At 39.7% G+C, this 19599-nt stretch overlaps 1 protein-coding gene across 1 annotated transcript in view; it reads right to left on the bottom strand.

The window, feature by feature from the left end:
• Positions 1 to 19599, bottom strand: part of UROC1 (urocanate hydratase 1) — an 82680-nt gene that overhangs the window by 3724 nt on the left and 59357 nt on the right. The window contains 5 exon segments of the mRNA XM_042451798.1: positions 645 to 744; positions 6753 to 6834; positions 10711 to 10810; positions 13705 to 13803; positions 15823 to 15893. Coding sequence (XP_042307732.1) covers positions 645 to 744; positions 6753 to 6834; positions 10711 to 10810; positions 13705 to 13803; positions 15823 to 15893 — 452 coding nt within the window.

Here is a 19599-nt window from a genome sequence, read left to right as displayed (position 1 = left end):
AAGAAACTAAGGAAGAGACCACACACACCTGTTAGTGTAAGGAATTCACCAATTGAGGGGCTACTCTTGAAAAGACCCCCTTCCTACTATCTGAAAGCCTTGTTATCTCTTACTGCTAATCCCAGTGGCTAGGACCTTGTCGATCTTGAGGTCCACAAAAGTTTATAACGGATACTGTAAACAACAACAACTCTTCCATATGATGGTGTAATAAAACTGAAATGTGTAACTTCATAGTCTAGGATTTCTAGGCCTGAAGTGGTGCTCAAAACAATTAAGTGATCATAGATCGCATTGAATGAGAATGCTTTGGGTGAAGTAGCATAATTTACAAGATTTGCAATTACACCCACATTCCTTTAGGCTTGGCTTTTGGCTTTTGCTCTTGATTATCCTTTTTCTAAAAGTTTTCTGTTCATCATTCTACAATTGTGTTTTTTTAAACAGAGATGAGACTTTACTAGTGATAGATTTCTAGAGACCTCATCAGACTTCCAGGAGGTAAATTTCATTATACAACAGCTAGTAGAGGATGGTAAATTCACACAGTCTTGCTAAAGACTTGTGAAATCCTGTATTTGGACAAATTAATGAAAATGCCAAAGCAGTATTTCAAAACAAGCTGATCACATGAACTTGCTTACTCCATTGGAAACATCCCAGCTCAACATCATCTTTGCACGTTCTTCTGCATCAGCTGAGCCATCCAGCACAAGACCAAATCCTCCGTTGATCACTTCTCCCCTTTAAAATTAACCAAACAAATTGCATTCTTGATTGATTGATTTATTTATCTTGGAATTGATCCTATGTCATCATCACACTTCAGTATGACACATTCTCAAGAGGAAGGAGGGAGACATATTAGGCTGAAGGAACATTGCTGTCATTGAACATATGGGCACATGCCCAAGGATGTTGTAGTTGCTCAATTGTTGCACATAGTTAGGAAGCTGGACGAGATGGCCTCTAATAAACATGTGTTCATATAACTGATGGCTGCTTCATTCCAATGTCAGGCAGTGAGAATCCTAGTCTGGGACAGTGAACCACATATATTGCATTTTCCCACACTCCCCAGATTTCAAGCTAAGTTCTTACTCAAGTGCCCGTGCCAAGAGTTGAGCCTGTTGTAATTCTCCTGTGTACAGGACAGCTTAAAAAGCACTTGTTTAAACAAATAATGAAAATGCCTACATGCCTGCTGATTATGTAGCTAATATTACTAAGTTTCTTGAAGGTCAGGCCATGGTTATTTAAGTTTATTACCCTGCCATTTGGTTGCTGTAATAGCAGGGGCCATGCTGGAATCCAAATCGCAATTAGTTTTTCATGTGGCAGTTAATTAGTCTTTTTCGGCTCTAGCAATTCAGATGTGATAGACCATGATTCCCATCATCAGGCTAATATAACCACTGGACTTGTTCTGGGGATAATGGAAATAGTAGTATAATACATTTGGAGGCTGCTCCAACATATGTATTTTGGAATTTAGAATCATAAACTAAACTCCTAGATCAGCTACTTAGTCAAGTATATTTAACTAAGCAGTGTCTTTTGGTCCACTCCCTTTCTGTCGCCCCTGAATCTTGCTTTACCAGGCATCAGCCAATGTGAATGATGGAGGTCTTTTCTCCTGGTCAATCAGAAAACTGAACCCTGATTTCCCAGAGGTCTAGTCCAACACTCAAACCATGGTATCACAATGGCTTTCCTTTACTGTCATGTTGTTCAAAAAATAAAAGCACAATGGGGGTTGCAATTCTGTGAACTCACTGACAAAGAATTCTTTCTGTCCCCTACAAATATAACTACTGTATGAATATTACCACATGAGCCCTATTCTCACTGCAATCACACTTATCAATGAAAATGGAATTACTCCTGTTTGTATAATAGCCATTATCACATCTTCTCAATTATGCAATTGGAGCTGCTGCTGCCATTACACTTTCTTCTTGACTCCTTCTTAACCCCACCACCTGCACCTCCCTTAAGCTCACCTCCCCACCCAGCATGCCTTTTGGTATTATTTTTATTTTCACTTTTTAATGCAATTCTGGAGCAATGCTCCTGTGATGGGGGAGTGGATAATAAAAGAAAGAAAGAAAAGAAACAGCAAAATAAAGCTAACCAGCCTGCTTGGGAGTTGGAAGCGGGAGGGGGGAGAAGAGGAGACACTGACATCACGTGACTGCCAACATCTCATACCTGGGGACTTGTGCAATTGTCAGCTCATTGGTGGGTTTCCACTGTCAATGAAAAAGGATGCAGCCGTTACGGTCAGGGACACAGCTGCTATGGGTCAAAGGCCTCATAGTGTGGTAAGTATTGCCAAAGCTGTTTGTTTCTGGGTCTAATCAACATACAAACATGAGCAACCAAGCCATATTGCTTCCTGAGACAAAGGACACAACATCTTGTTCCATTCCACACACTGAAGCAAAATGGAGCATTTGTTGAACACTGATCAGTCAACAACAGCAGCATAGCTGTGTCTTCCACTACCCCAGCTTAAGGACTGTGTGATAGGGCATGTGACACACACTGACTCTGTCCTCCAAAAGAAGGAAGTAACTAGGAGACTCAAGAGAAAGTGGCTAGAGGACTCAGCAGCGATGGCTGGGAAGGCTGCCTTCTCACATGTAGTTCACTTCCCCTGATTAATGTGTAGGGCCTATATAGGAAGTAGCCTCTTGTTGACCCAAATAATTGATCCCATAAAGCCCTGCATGGCTATCCAAGCTCTACTGGTTGTGATTCTTTAAGCTGAAGATGTCGGGGATCAAAGAATGCATTCTATGCCAGTCTTCCACAATTGCAACATTATAATTTTGTACTATTTTACCTATGGAGTTTATCAAATGAGAGGAATTTCTCTTAAATTCTAATGAAAAGAAAGTGGGACCAGAACTCATTCACTTAAAGTCGCTAGTTTAGCACAATTACGTGAATGCGCATTGCGTTCGAACAGGCTTCCCATTGCCCAAATTTGCATGTGGCAGTCTATCATGCAATAACGTGAAACCACATGATTGCGTTTGGACTGACTTCCCATTGCTCAAATTTGCGTGTAGTGGGTTATCACGCAATAACGTTAAACCCCATGATTGCGTTCAGATTGCCACTGGATTATACTTCCAATTTCCCTTGTCTGATAAACTCCTATATTGTGTCCTTTTTTAAAGTATATGTCCTAAATTTTTCAATATTGTTAATAGCTTGATCGATTTTAATGTTGAGATTTGGTAAGTTTTAACTATATTGCAATCATTTTAATTTGCAAGCCATCTTGAGTCTAAATAATAAATGATGAGGATGAGGACTGATGCTAAGCTTGAAAAGGTGCTTTTTTTTAGATATCAACTCCCAAAACTTCATAGCAAGCATAATTTGGCTTTGCCATCTGGAAGATTCTGAGAATTATCAATCAAAATAGTTTCTTTTCTAAACTGTATCCCAATCAATACTGCTAATCAAGCCAGCATAAGAATATAAAACAGCACAAACAATGCTGTGATTAAAGAAGACCTAGGCCACTGATGTAAAATGTTCTTTCAGGGACTAAATGTCTCCCAAAGATCTCTGTATGGTGCCTGGATTGAATCAATGTTTAGGTCTCCCGTGGCAAACCACTTCTGAATGAATCTTGCCAAGAAAATCCGATGACTTAGGGTTGCCATAAGTTGGAAATGACTTTAAGGCACACAACAACAAAATACTGGATCCAAAACTTAGAATTATGTAATGTATTTTGATCGCAAACCCAACATAAATCCAAGGTCAGGGAGAGCTAGAATTGCCCCAATCCACTTACCTTAAAATGCCCATAAATTAAACCTACAACAAGTCATGTTTGTTAAGTTAAGTTTTCCAACAAGTCTTCTCACTTTTATAGGAGAGCGCTTTGCCCTCATTAGCACTGGGTCATATATTCAAATAATTAAAGAAACATGTGGCATTTTGACCTAAGCTACCTCCTATAATTTCCAGATGTCTCCAACCAAGGTGATCAAAGAATTCCAGGCCCCTCTTGCAATCAAGACATCACACTGTTGACTGTGTACTTCAGTCGGTAAATTGCTTCTGTCTCTTTGTTGGTACAAGTAGCTCTGGCCTCCTGCTAATAAATAGGCTTTCAGAACTGAGCTGCTGTAACAATGGCTACTCTTCATATAAATATATGTGGTGTAATGAAAATGATACAGATTTATATGAGAAAAAAAATCCCTGTTACTGTTCAGGCTGCGCTATTGATAGAAACACAGAAAAGATCATGCTTAGCCTCTGAGTCCAAAGGAAAGATTGAAATGGGGTGAAATCAGAACACACATAGGAAAAAGGGCTGATAAATCCATGTATTTATCCCAATTCATTGCCATGCATGTTTGTCAATTCTCTAGCCAGCAATATCCTAATGTCAAAGGAATGCTCACACCCACCCGTACCACACAGCAAACTCAATTATCAGTGGCTAATGCTGGGAACCAAAGGACCAAAACATTTGTATGGGGAAATTTGCAAGCACATCTAATGCATCTGATAATCACAAGCCTCAAATGGGCAGTTCATCCTGATCCCTTCCCATCTGCACTAGAGATTGCAGGAATGGACAAATCTTGTTTCATTTGCTCTGACATTTGGACTGGGGGGGGGGGGGGGGTAAAAAATATCTTCCTGTCAAATGTATGAAGAAATTCTTAACCATCTGCCCTGGGCAAATTCAATAAGTACTCTACCCCATGGAGAGGATCATGTCATACTCATCTGTTGTATGCAACAGAGGTTTAAAAAGAGGACCTTATCAGGAGAAAACAAAAAAGGCAGGAGCCCTAATTCAGTGTTACCTGCATGGTTGTGATGCCTTGACTAGGTACTGGAATTCAAAGGCAGATTTTTAGAACTAGACACTCAAAATATTCTGCTTGATGGGTGAATCAGACCACTCACATTCCACAATCAACTTTTTAAAAAAATCAAGTTCTTTCTGTTAAATGTGTGAAGGAATTGCGGATTTTGGGAAACTCTTATTAAAAAAATATATCCAAACAAAATTCTTACCCATTCCTCACAAACAGTTCCTGTGGGGGATAAAGGGATTTTACTAATGTTTCCCACACTTCCATCTTAGTGGAAAGTTGCAAATTAAATGTATAAGATACTCATATACTCATGTGCCCTAAATCATATATTTAATATATTAAAGACTTCATACTATATTGTCTGGTGGCCAGAACTATCTCACTGTAAGAAACACAGAGCTTGATTGAACCTATCACTTTCTCACTCTCTCCCTTCTTCTTGGTTGGCACATCATATCAGTTGGTTTATTTATTATATCTTCAGCCAAGGTCAGCAGCAGCATCTGTGGCAGATCCCATTGTTTTGCATGCAAGGAGCTGAAGATTCAGTGCCTCTCATTTCCAGGCTGAGCTGAGAAATATTTTTGTCCTGCCTGAATTGCTGTTGCTAGTCAGTGACAGCAGTACTGAACTATATAAACAAATAGTCCAACTGAGTACAGGACAGATTCCTATGGTCATATCCACTTTTATCCTAATAAAAATCATAATAATAATAACAGGAAAAGAGTGTTGTTAAATGAACATAACCGGCATAGCTCTTACAGTTTCTTTATCCTTTACTGCAAGTAAAACCAGGCTAGCAGAGTGCATGGAAATGTCCAGTGCACAGGTTCCACAGGATGGCAGTACAAGTAAACAGCCAGGTCTGTTTCCTTAAGACAAAGAATGGACATCTTGTCACCACCAGCCATGATAATGAGAGCTGGCAGGAATTGTAGTAGGACACCTGGAAGGCCACACTGGTCTTCAGGAGTATGCAGGTAGATGATTTTATTTAATCATCTTATCTGGGGCAGAATACCTGCTTGAAAAGTAATGTGTATAGTTTCATGTACTTTAAAATACAGTTAGTCATCCTTCCTATGTTTGGAGAACTTCCTGGGCACCTGGATACCTGCCCTAAAGGCCTGTCCGGATGACATTACTGCCATTAAGAAGCCTGATCTGTGAAGATATTGTGCTCTATGAAAATTCATACAGGCTCATGTTTTGCAAAAAGAGATCTGAATTAGCCCATCCTTTGTCTATATGGGCTAATTCAGATCTCTTTTTGCAAAACATGAGCCTGTATGAATATATATATGCTAGAACTAATTGGGGTTGGGAGTGGAGAAAAAGATGGCTGGCCTGTTTTGTATCAGCAAACTCTTACTGCATTTTAGCATATGGGCATGTTATACTGGGGTCCAAAGGTCACAGGTTTAAATGTAGCTGGAGGGGAGTCTAAATAGATCTAACTGAACATAACACTGGAAGTAAGGTCTGTTTTAACACACACACACATTCACACACACACAGTTTTTGCCCTTCTTTAACAAAGAGATTTTTTCCAAATAGTGCTATGTATATACAAATGTATTTGTAAAACACATTTCAGACAAAATAGAAAAAAACATACAGTCCATAGAGGCTGTTCTGAATGGTCAGTTTGTTGTATAACAGTTTGTATAACATTAAATGTATAGTTCCAATTCATCTGTTGCTTGCATTCCAGACCCCCACACTTAGGAGAATGAGAAACAACTGACCAAATGAATTTCAGGAAATTTGGAAAAGGTTTAATGAGAGTATCCCTCAATATTTTCACAAGCAGGCTGTTAATATATGACCAACCTTTCTTACTACTCTTACTTGTATCTTTTCCTTTCAAAGGCAAATTCTCCTTACCAGCCAACACCACCACCATTGTGTAAGGCGACCCAGGTAGCTCCTCTGAATGAGTCTCCTACAAAATTTTGAACAGCCATATCTGTGGGAAAAGAAAGGGATGACTGAAGCATGGAAAATATTGGGTTGAAAGTTGGTGGGGTGGGGCACAAACCACAAACTATTTTTGCAGCTATTTGGCAAAAGCTTTACTCTTCCATTTAAAAGATCATTTCCAAGTATTGTGCATAATCACTGTTTGGCAACAAAGCCAGCAAGAAGCTGACAGTCTGGATGAGTCCCTTCTGTATGATCGTATTATATTTGTTACCAGTGGCCAATATAAATGTGATTGTAGCTGATCCTTGTACCATATCCGAACTGCTGTCAGATCCCTATTTTTAAAAATTATTTAGTGGAGGGACAAGGACCTTATCACACTAGATGAATCCCACTCAGAAATGGGATTTAAAAGTAGGTAAAAAAAAAACCCACAAACATGGGAGGTTTCTCAGATGACGTTTCTCCAAAACAGAAATAATGCAAAAAAGGAAAGTGTTGATTTTGTCCATTTTCCATTCGCTTTATTTTTGCATTATTTCTGTTTGGAAGAAACATGTCCGAAAATCATCCCACATTAGCGTTTTTTTTCTACTTCTAAAATCCTATTTCTGAGTGGGATTCGTCTAGTGTGATAAGGCTCATAAAATGAGGCCAATTGCTAATTCCCATTCCTCTTTTGAGGAGAATGAAGAATAGGCCTCTCAGTGTACTGATTAGGTCAGACAGCTATTGCTGCTTCTCATTTGTGTCATCAGCCCATTTGTTTACCTGTCTACTTCCCCTCAAATGAAGAAGGTGAGCAGGTTGGCAGGAGCAGAAGTCACTGCTCGCTCTCTCTCACTGTCTCCTTGTTTCATAGCTTGGAAAAGTTACAGCTTTGGAACTACAAATTTCAGAATGCCACAACGCACATGTCTTGTCCCTCGTGTCTTGCCACACAGAATAGGACTGCTGTTTTGTTATGCTCACATGGGATTTCCAACTGGTGCAGCTTCTGACTCAGGATTGAGCAGGGAAAGGCATCAGATGATTTTTATTTTCTTCCACACCACTGCCAGCTATTTTCTGTCCATTGCCTTAGTGCAATGATTTCACTACAAATAGGTAGAATACAAATGGTATCCTGCAAGCCTTGGTTTTCTGTCTCATTCTCTCAATAATCAGTACCATGTGGCCACTTGGCATACTCATTCCTCATTGGGATGTTTTGGGGCAGCTTCTCCCTCAGGCCGGGGGGGGGGACCATAAAGTTGATCTCTGTGTGTGTTGTGTGTGTCTTTACTTCTCAAAACCTTAAGATTCTTTCAAGCCTGCCAATACTGGGCCCTTCTTGTGCACAGGCACTTGTACCACAAATATTAAAATGGGGGAAACAATCAATTCCATAGCATCATGATGTTGTTCCATACATTTATATTCTCATGTTTTTCTCAGTTAACAAAATCTCTGTCAGTTAAGCTAATTTTTACAAAGGAGTTTATCACACTGAGGTTTATGCAGTTCAGATCCGGGGTGACTCCTGGTTCAGCTATGCGAATTCATGTCATAACGTGAGTGTTTTATCACACCTGGCTGCCCTTCCATTGCCCTTCCAAATCAAGGGGGAATCCAATCCAAGGCAAGTCACGTGATACAGATTCATGTAAAGCAGAGTGAGTGCACATTGTATCACCACACCAGTACATACCATGTGGATTCAACTTGATTCGAATCGGCACCCTTGCACATGCTCAGTGGGGGTCTGAATGCATCCTGAACCTTTGCACTTCCGGGATAAGAAGGGAGCCTGGTTCCACTTTCACGTGAATGCTAGCCTCACATGAAAGACTGCTTCACGTTTCTTCTTCCCTTCTATTTTCCCACCCCTGGCAGCCAAATTCAAACGGGATCCTCCATGTCAGAGCCCCCTTCCATTTCATCCACAGCCACATCTATCCTCCTGCCATTCGCCTCATCTATTTCAGCCACATCTATATCTATCCTCCATGTCAGAGCCCCCATCCATTTATTATTATTATTATTAAGGAATTATTATTATTATTATTCACTGGAAAATAGAAATAGAAGGTGTACATTTACTTGGAAGTAAAGCCTTTGGATCTGATTGCTAGCCTCACGTGAAAGATTGCTTCATGTTCTATGGGCTTTAGAGTCCGTCTTGGCATCCAAACTAGAACTCTTTTTTGGGAGATTGGGTCTGTCTTGGCACCCAAACTAGAACTCTTTCTCTGGTATATGTGGTCCGTTTTTTTCCTGTCACAGAAGGAGCCTTTCCATGGGAGACAGATAGGGTCCCCTGTGTCACCCAAACTAGATCTCTTTTTCTGGGATATGTGGTCCGTTTTTTCCTGTCACACAAGGAGCCTTCCCCAGTGGCATCGGAAACAGCACCAGCAAGTTTCCTGTCCATGTTAAAACGTGAATACATTCATTCCCCAGTAGCTTTCTGCCCTTTCCCCAGCATTTCCATTGTGGAAACTACATTTCCCCTCGGCAGCAATGGAAGCGGGAGAGGGGGAGTACCAGAAGCAAATGGAGCAAAATTGCAGCATGGCATCATGAGAAATGTGGGACCTTGAAGGTTTGGAGGGGTGTACCGGGACGGAAGCAAAGTTGCATTCCACACCAGACCAATTTGGAGTGAAATCGAAGCGAGCTTGAATGCGAATTCTGTGAATTCTCTTTTTTTCGATTTCACCAAAATGAGGGGTCACTTTGTAATCACTGCAGAAGCGCCACGGAAGGAGCTTCCATAGAAAGCAATCGCATCTAAAAACACAGTCACGTTATGACGTGAATCCGAATCGTGGACCCGCACTCAAGTTGGATCTGAGCTGCAACCCCCCCCCCCCCAAAAAAAAACACCTCAGTGTGATATACCCCATAGTCTTCCCCTCTTTCCTTATTCTTTGTCTAGCTGGAAGTTATTGTTTTTTTGTTTTTTTTTTAAAGGTAACATTGTCTTTAGAGGGATAGCGAAGGAGAACTGGAGAAATACAGACTGATGGTGTCTGGTTGCTGCCTCATGTCTGCAGTAAACAATGTAGTAAAGAAAGCTTCAGCTGGGAAAGAGCAGGATTTTACTGCTGTTGATCCTACTTCAGCTGTGGATATCAGAGATACCTACATTAGGCAAGGTAAATAGCATCTGCCTATGGAATCCCTTACTGGGCATGTGTGAACAGCAAAACAGAGAAATGTGAGAGCAGATTAGCCTGCTGCACCATCTACCCCCAACATGTTAAAAAAAATCCCACAGATCTAGAAAATTGAACATCAATATGGAAATCATAAGAAAAGAAGAGGCTCATGAAAGAAAAAGTCATCCCTGGATGCATTTTGTGAGAAGCCTTTGAGTGGTCTTGTGTTTCCCCTTGTTCAAAATATTAGTTGTTTCATTTGATGTGTGAATATCATCAGTTTTAAATAAAAGGTACTTTATTAACTGAGGTCAGTCAGTCAGTCAGTTAATAACTTGGACACTAGCTATAATGATGTGTGCTGTATTATTTTTTCTTACAATTTCATTATTTTTAGCTCTCACCTAGAAATATTTTATATAACCTCTGCCTGTTTCTTGCCTCTGTTGGAGTAGATGGTGGCTTATGAAAGATGAGATCACAACAACCTAGTTACTCTTCAAGGAGTTGCACCTCTTTTGATATCACTGAATTGTAGGCAACATAAATGTAACAGGAAACCTTCAGACTATGGAAAATTTATTTCCAGAAGTCACAAGCCAGCATGCCCAGTGGGGGCATTGGGGGGGGGGGAGGGACTTTCCCAGGCTTTGGAAATCTCTACCCAGCCAAATTTAAAAAGAAGGTTTTAAAGGGACATTTGGTGACATTTGTTTCCTAATCTCAGGAAATTCTAATAATCACAGGAAAGACAAGCCTGCAGCCACCCATCTGACCTGCACAAAATGCAGAACCATCATAGATGTTTGACGTTTCTCTGTAAGGACTGTCAGTCCCACTTACATCGTGGTGGTCTCTGCTAAGAACCACTGGTGCCTGTAAAGAAAAAAAAAGCTTAGAAAAAGATTGTAAAGATAGTTAGCATGATCATCCGCCAGTCGAACAAAAGATATATGCATAATCTCTCCCATAAAAAAGGTCAGATATAAATGCAGTACAACATGAAATTTAAAAGAAGTTAAATACAAATTTAAATGAAAATTTAATTACATTTAAGTTAAATATAAATCTAACTACATGAAGCACACAGGAAAATCTTTACCATGGAAAAGAGACAAAGTAAAGTCAAAATGAATGTCCCTATTATCACTCCCAGAGTACTTTATGCCAGTTGGTACAGATCTCTAATGCGGGTCACGGCAGCAGGGCAGACACAACAGATGTGGGCCAGATTAAAAAAACTGACAAATTTTGACTCTGATTTTCTGTTAAGATTAACAGATTATCTTCATCCTCATCATCCTGCTGTGAATTAATATACCATGGAGCAGAGACCAGCTGTGGGTACTAGCTGATTTCTCTGCATTGATACCATCTTCTCAGTGCAAGGCTTGTGGCAAGAGGGATTTTTTAAATTTATTTATAATGCTGGTGGTGTGGCAGCATTTTGTATGGTGCACATGTGTTGTTACACATGGAGGCATGTGTCAATGCCACCCACTTCCATGAATCATGGGGTGTCATTCTTATTGGAGTTCTCCGAACAGAGTAAATGCTGCTGATGGCTGGAGTATTTGTCGGTGTAGCTCTTAGGTATTTTTAAAAAAGTAATCATAGAATGTTTCTATATTCCAAAAGCATCACTTTTGTAAGTATGTTCTTAATTCTACTGGTCTTTTAAATTGTAAGCTGCTCTAAGTCCCAGTTTTGGGGGGAAATGGGATGATGATGATGATGATGATGATGATGATGATGATGATGATGATGATATTTCACTGGACTATTTTATTGCAATGCAGTGGCACCAGCAGCAAGATTTTATTTCTTTCCAGAGGATGGCTACCCCACCCACCCACATTCCAGGACATTTCAGAGCAACAATAACAACAACATAGGGCTTGTGTATATCAATACCTGTTGCTCACACTGGGTTTCCTGGCTACTAAAACCTCCTTGCTGCTACTATGGAAAGAAGTGGAGGTGGGCAACTGGCAGCTGGGACATTCTCTTGCAGTTTCTATAGAGGATTTTAGATTATTTTTCCATTTTAAAAGAAGATACAACCACACTGGAGCCAATAGTGAGCAAGGCACTGAAGAGATGTGAATAATAATTAGTCAAGTTGTTTAAAGTATACTTCTTCTTTCATCCTGTGTCCCCAACCCCACCCCTGTTTTATTTTTAGTAGGGATATAATTCTTCAGTAAGTTTCTCACTGAAGGGAGCAAATAATTTTAGCAATTTTTCTTCCTCCTGCAAAAAAGTCTCTGAAAACCATGCAATTTTCAAAGCCTATTTGAAATTCAGTACTTATTCCATGCAAATTTTGCACATGGTGGTTTTGCACAAAGAACAGTATGTCTGTGTAAGAAACCACACATTTGGGGCAGAAAATAATATTTCTGCACTGCTGCAAAGAAAATGTTGTTTTCCAGGCAAGTCAACCATGTGTAAATTTTACACAGAATAAATATTCAATTACAGCAGAAGCACTGTGATGCTGCACACTGTGTGGAGTGGCACATGGCATCACACTACCTTGGAGGTGGAGTTGGGCTGTGCCTCATGTGGCACATGCCGTGACTCCGCCCCCAGGCTGGCCTTTATGGCTGGTGTGCATAGCCCCTTCAGCTACAGTACTGAAAGGTATAAATTGCACTGTATTTCATATTAACTCTTTTTTATCCTTGAATACATTTTCATCTGTTGATAACCTCACAGTGTCTTCTAAAACTACCTTTTGGGAACATCTTAGACTGATAAGTTCTGATGTGTATTTGGAAGAAAACACAAGGGTTATTTTTGCCTTGGACATAAGTTTCATGAAGTCAGCAGCTGGGTGATGCAGTGGGTTGCCAGATATTACTTTCTACTTTAGAATTTCTGTAGCCACTGGATGGGATTTCAGTTGGCATTTTCAAGTTGAGCTGCACACTTGAAAAGCTGGCACCTAAAATTGTGAAAGCTTTGACTGATTAACAAAAGGTAGAAAACAAGTAACCTCTTGGCATTTATACCAGGCTTAGCCAAATTAGAGCATCTAAACTCTCTACCAGCTGGAGGGTATGATATTGCACACGTCTGTTTCCTTTTTGCTGCCGAAGGCCCTGAAACCTGAACAAACAAAGGCTCTAGACTGGATGACCATCTGTTGGGTATGTTTTGATTGAGAGTTCCTGCATAGCAGGGGATTGGACTGGTTGGTTCATGTGGTCTCTTCCAACTCTATGAGTCTATGGTTCCAACCATGGAGTTCCCATTACAAGCAGCCAATACTCATAGTAATTTCCCAATATGTGGTGCCTATGATAGAATAGACACCTAAGCTGGGACACCCCTTTTCGGATGAATTTCTGTAGTGCAGGAAAGAGGCAACATTTCCATTAATTAAAATTCTGTATAAACCACGCCATCAGTCATTGATGTCCATTAATCATTACTAATATCAATGACCATTAGTCATTATGTCAATGATGGACGACTATTAGTCATTACTAATAGGATTAGAAAAAAGAGCATGGGTCAGAAATCTTAGAAAAAAGTCATATTTGCACAGCATGTGTTTTCTTTCACTTGAGATGGTTTATATTTTTATAAGACAGATCACTGCCCCTTTCTGAGTTTATCAATCTAGTGTTAACCATTTTAAAAAAAAACCCCACAGAGAACTGGACCATATGGTTTTTTCCATTACGGGACAATCTCATATGTCAGAACTAAATGAACAAGATGTAATGAACAGAAGGGGGAAGAGGATAAAAAATCTGTACCTTAATTCTTCCTTCAGCAATACCTTGATTAATAGCTACTGCAATAGCCATACGGCCTTTCTGATCAGAATACAAAATTCTCGCTTGGGATCCTACAACCTAGAAAAACAGAAATAATACAGTAACAAAGTTTCTTCTAAGTTCAGATGTGTGGGTCTCAAAGAATTTTTAAATGGAAAAAAGCAGGATTAGTGATTCATAATAACACACATTTCATGGCAAAGATTACCATCTGACTATGTGTATATCTACAGTCATGAAAACTGATTGTAGCTGCTACAAGCCAGTATACTGAAAATGACAGATGAAGACCTACAGTCCAGTGTTTGCTCTTTTCTTATTGTCCCATAAGCATATATTGGGAATGACAGATGAAAATGAAAAGTAAAAAGGAACTATGATCCCAAAGAGTGTGAAATATTTACTATTCTCTCTCTCTCTCTTTCTGTTTATTTCATTAGGCTTTTTAGCATTCCATAGCTGAGGCCTAAAATGGTGAATATTGGCTCCCAACAATGTATTTATCTGAGGATTTGTGTTCTGTTGTATATCTGAATGGGATGTTTTCCTAGTCAAGGAAAATTGAAAAATAATTTGGTAGCATTAATTATTTCCTAGTATGTAACAACTCCTTCAAATTAAACATTTTAGTGGAGTGCCTACAGAGAACTAACAGGGAAATCTAGTAGCAAAAACAAAGGCCTGTTACAGACAGCCAAAATAAAACTGCTTTGAGTCACTTTGGAGTTATGGTATTTCAATGATACATGTGTCCTAAGAGTCCAAAGGCCGCACCAAAGCCACGCTCCACTCCTAAGGCTGGAATGCAGCTTTGGTGAAGCTTCCAGACTCTTAGGACTCATGCATCATTGAAATACCATACCTCCAAAGTGACTCGAAGCAACTTTATTTTGGCTGTCTGTAACAGGCCAAAGTCACCAGTTCTGGACCTATGTTTTTGATTGTCAGGGTCAGGGGAGCTAGGAATGTGCTCCAGGCCCAAGATCCTCAGGGTCATTTGCTACAACAACAACATAAAGCTAGGGTAATCCCATTATTCATAACATGTTAGCAATTTAGAACAATGAGAAGATAACATTGCTCCTTTATCCACAATTTAATTGTAATGGGACATTGTTCCATTTGTGCCATAACAAGTTATTGATATTCCATGAATGTTCTCTCCAGGACAGGCTGAGGGTCTGCTCCTCTAAAACTGTAGTGAATTTCTTTCTTTAAACCAAAATGCAAACCATTTTGCATTTTTGTAAATCTAACAGTCTGGAAAGCTTCTCAGATTCTTCATGGGGCTTATAAACAAGACACAGAAATCATGAGCCTTGTTTCTAGTAGAACTTCAGAAGTAGTGAAACATTAGATTGCACAGGATTTCAAGCTTACCTTTGCAAGAGAAAGCATGCATTTGAAATCCTCCAATGGGCAGAACATGACGGTGGGTGGGAAAGTTGGCAGTGGAAGACGTGCTAACAACCCATCCCTTCCATCTTTCTGCTGTTACTCACTCGCTCCTAGAACTGCTTTTCTAAAAGGTATAATGAATCTGGTGCTCTATTATATCTAAAGTTGGTGTGAGGAATATGTGGCCCTCTAGACAACTTCCATCTACTCTGTGAGATGATGATGCCAACAGCATAATCAACTTTGTTCTTACTGTTGCTAAAAGATGTATACTCCACTTTTGGAAAGATCAACACTCAGCATCTATTGTCCACTGGCTAGAAGATCTTAACTTCTGTAGCTGTGCATGAAGATGTATTGTATAGATGTCAATTGCAGGAAAGTATATTTTTGGAAATATACTCTCCACCTCCAAGTTCTATTCTTCTTCTTTATATTATACTTCAAAAACCCATTAAAAGAAACATGACTGCATAAATGTGCCAACAGCTGTCAGACTCATGAACACCTACTCCACAGTTCGCATCAAAGCAGGAGATAAATAAGCCTTCTCATATCATATGCAATATACAAGACTGCATACTTGTCACCAAGCATTTCAACAAAGTAAAAAAAAGAAAACAGAGCAAAAATACATTGGAAACAATAACTTTCATTTGGAGGTGATGTTTTTTGAGCATTATTTCAGCTTCCACATACCAAATTGTGCCTCTTGGCTTCCTGAATCCACCGGATGTTATCGCAGTATTGCTGCTTTACAGATGCATTCACTAAGTAAGAAGGAGAAATAATGATGAAAATGATATTGCCATTACCATAACATTATAGTTCTAAAGGCCAGGGCCAGTATTCAAATAGGCTTTAAGATGAACATGAAAGAGGGTTAGACATACCACATCTTTAAAATGGCCACATGGATACAGAAGGCCAAAAGTATTTACCTTTGAGCCACCTTTAACATACAGCAGCCCCATGAATGAGCCCAGTCATCTGCACTCCTGCCCTCCACATACTAGAGGTCATGGCTTCCTTTATTGAACCAATCCATCTGTAATGTAATCATCCTCTTTCCAGACTGCCTTCTGCTTTACTGAGCATTATCATCTTTTCCAGTAAGTCATGCCGTCTCATGATATTTCCAATGTATGTTATGTATCTTCTTTGGGGCTTTTAGTGACAATTCAGGCTTGATTTACCTCTCAGACCTCTTTATTTGTTTTTGACAGTCTACGGTATCTGCAGAACTCCCCTCTACCACAACATTTCAATTGAATTGCTCTTCTTTCCCTGTATCACATGTATTCATTATCCATTGCCACTTCTCTCTGTGCCTTGGTGTGAGGACTTCCTATCACCCCAAACTGCTTTCCTATATACATGCCCTCCATTCAGATTTGAGTATATGACTTACATTGATTTGAATACAGAGTAGGGAAAAGGAAAGCCAGAGTTTGCCGAGGACTTTCTTACCCCAGAGGTTCTGGCAAAAGGTGAGATTTATCCTAACCAAACACTTTTCTTCCTGTGCCCATCCCTCCATCCAACTCAGGATCATTTTACAGTACACAATTACAGCTGTGTGATTCTACTTTAACTGCCATGGTTGCATCCTATGGAATCCAAGGATTTGCATTTTATGTAAAGATATATCAATGCTCAACAAGAGAGATCCTCTAGTGCCTCCACTTCACCAAACACCAAACCCCAGGATTCCCCAGGTTGTTGCCATGGCAGCTGAAATGGAATCATACTGCTATGACTGTGTAGTGTGACAGGACAAAGAATGAATATTTTACTGGAAGAAATACAGAAAGTAATGACAAAATAGTATTTTACAAATAAAAAGAAATAATGAAAATATCTTAATCTGAAATACAACAGGAAAAATACCCCACAACTCACAGTGAATAAATGTAATTGATAAATAAACAAATAAATTAATGCCCATGAGTAAAATTCACAGAAGAAAACTTCTCAGGGGACATGTTTCTACTCCCCCTACCACTAGGAATGGCAATGCTTGGTTTCACCTTTTCTGCATCCAAATATTGCAGTTCATTTGTTCTTTCTAGGTACGTTATTAATTATACTTTGAAAATAATTTCTTGAGTTGCTGGATCCAAACCTTTTTCTTTCTTGCTTGCTTAAAGGTTGCCACTTTTTCATGTAAATGTTTCTACATGAGTTTACTTTGTTGTCCCTATGATTTGCTGATCTTTATTTAGGTTCCAGAAGATACTAAAAAGTACATTGTGATCTCATTCACATTATCTGTGTCAGCAAGGAAGTTGACTCCCTAGCCTCAGAGCTATTTTATTTTCTTGTATTTTACTTTTTACACCATCCAAGCCTTCTCAAATACACCAGAACAGGAAGCAAATTCTTCCCTTACAGCTAGTTCATACCATTTCACTCCCACTGCCGCTCTGATCTTGAGAATGGAGCTAATCCATTTCTCACCTCACTTCCCCATTCTTACAGAGCTACTGGGTGTTGCTTGAAAGGGGAGATTTGGGCAGGCTAACCAATTAGCTAATTTTGACTTTCAGAAAGTTATAGGAAGTATAGGGCCAGCCTAAGATGTTTTGTAGCTGGAGGTAAAGAAAATGTCTCTACCTCTCACTATTCAACATACAAAAATAAAATGGATTGGCACCTGAACCTTACTTCAATTGTTGCTATGGCCAATGCCCTACACCATCCTTGGCAATGGCAAGCTAGTTTGGGTGATACTGTAAAGGTATCATCATCATCCTCAAAGAGTTCAGGGTAGCTTACAGGTAAAAATAATACTAACAGGTTAAAAACATTTAATACATTAAAGTAAATAAACAAAATCCATTTTAAACATAATTAACAAGTTAAAACAGATTTCAAATATTGAAACAGTTTAAAACTGTGAGCAATTAGTGTTTGAGAGAAATAAGAAAGTTGCAAAGGCTTTGAAGAGGAATCAGATTTTTATTTGGCACCTGAATGAAATCAGTGTTTGCACTGAGGTTCCAAGAGGAGGGCATTCCATAGTTGGAGTGCCACAGCTGAGAAGGCCCTCTCTCATGTCCCCATGCCCGAGACACAGCCAAGTAGCCTAGGTGGTGGTGGTGGGGAATGGATGCAGCACTCCCTTTTACAACCTTTGCTTTCACTGCTAGGACTCTGTGATTTTTTTTAAAAAAAGTAAATTGATTTTATTTGTGACATGACAGAAAGTAACAGCCGCCATTTAAAGGGTGACAGCTTGTTTTAAAAACAAGTCAGGACTAGGCTTATTGTTGCTGTGTGCCTTGAAGTCATTTTCTAAAATGAACCTATCACAGAGTTTTCTTGACAAGATTTCTTCAGAGGGGCTTTGCCTTTGCCTACTTCAGTGGCTGAAAGTGTGTGATTTGTCCAAGGTCATCCAGTGGGTTTCCATGACCACTACACTATGCTGGCTGGTTGAAAAGTTCAGGAAATACAGGAGGACAAAATACAACAAAAGTCTAATCTGGAAGACACCCCAAAACCTTCCCTGATGTGGATTCTCAGTTATCACAGTCAAGCATATTACTTAAGCAATCCTGGGCAGGAGGGACAGGCTGTATAGTAACATGACCCTTGACAAATTTAATTTTAAAATATTTGTGTTATGGGCTAGAGTTAGACTTCAACCCCTTTGCTCTGTTTTTCTGCTTTCGTTTCCATTATGTTCTCTACCCAGACCAAACGAGATGTAACACTGGCAGGATTTAATAAACATGGTCATGAGAAGTAAGTTACCAGTCTCTGAAATTGCAGAAAGAAATCATAGATATTATGGCAACTGTTCTTCAAGAAGACATAATACTAAATATAATATTTACAGCATAATACTAAACGTGTAACTTCCTCAAAAAGTTGTATTAGTTACAAAAAGAATTGTGAACATGAGGCTTTGGAGAATCCAGTATGTGAAAAATAGAAAAGTTTATGAATCTTTGGCCTTGTCTGCATAGGCCCAGTCCAAACCCTGGTTCTGATGTGGGCAGTCCGGACAACATCTGGCACATCCTGCACCATAACCAGGGCAAAAACTGGGTTAACATGGAGTAAAATAACTTATCTTTTGCTCTGGATCTTCCAGGAAGACTCTGAGCCTGCTGTTTCTGGGGCACAGCAGTAGTCGGCACAGGCATCCCACTGGCCCCCCAGTGCTTCCACCACCACCATGGGTCACTTGTTCTAAGGTCAAAATGAGGTGCCCATCATGTCACCTCAGAAGCAAGCAACTTCCCATGGCGGTTGATGTGTCACGAAGCAGAGTGGAACATGTGAGCAGATAACTGCTACAGTGCAGAAACCAAAGTCAAAGTAACAGAGTAATTGTGGGAACAAGATACACTGGGCTGCCCCTGGAGTATCCTGGCCAGTGCAGACAAGGTGGCTTTACACATAGTAACTATCACCATGGCTTCTGAAGCTGTATCTACAAGTGATACAGAAAAAAAGAGTTTTGAA

The sequence above is a fragment of the Sceloporus undulatus genome, chromosome 2, assembly GCF_019175285.1.
Source record: "Sceloporus undulatus isolate JIND9_A2432 ecotype Alabama chromosome 2, SceUnd_v1.1, whole genome shotgun sequence".
Classification (NCBI taxonomy): Eukaryota; Metazoa; Chordata; class Lepidosauria; order Squamata; family Phrynosomatidae; genus Sceloporus; species Sceloporus undulatus.
Note: the sequence above shows the minus strand (reverse complement) of the source record. Positions and strands in the feature narration are given on the sequence as shown.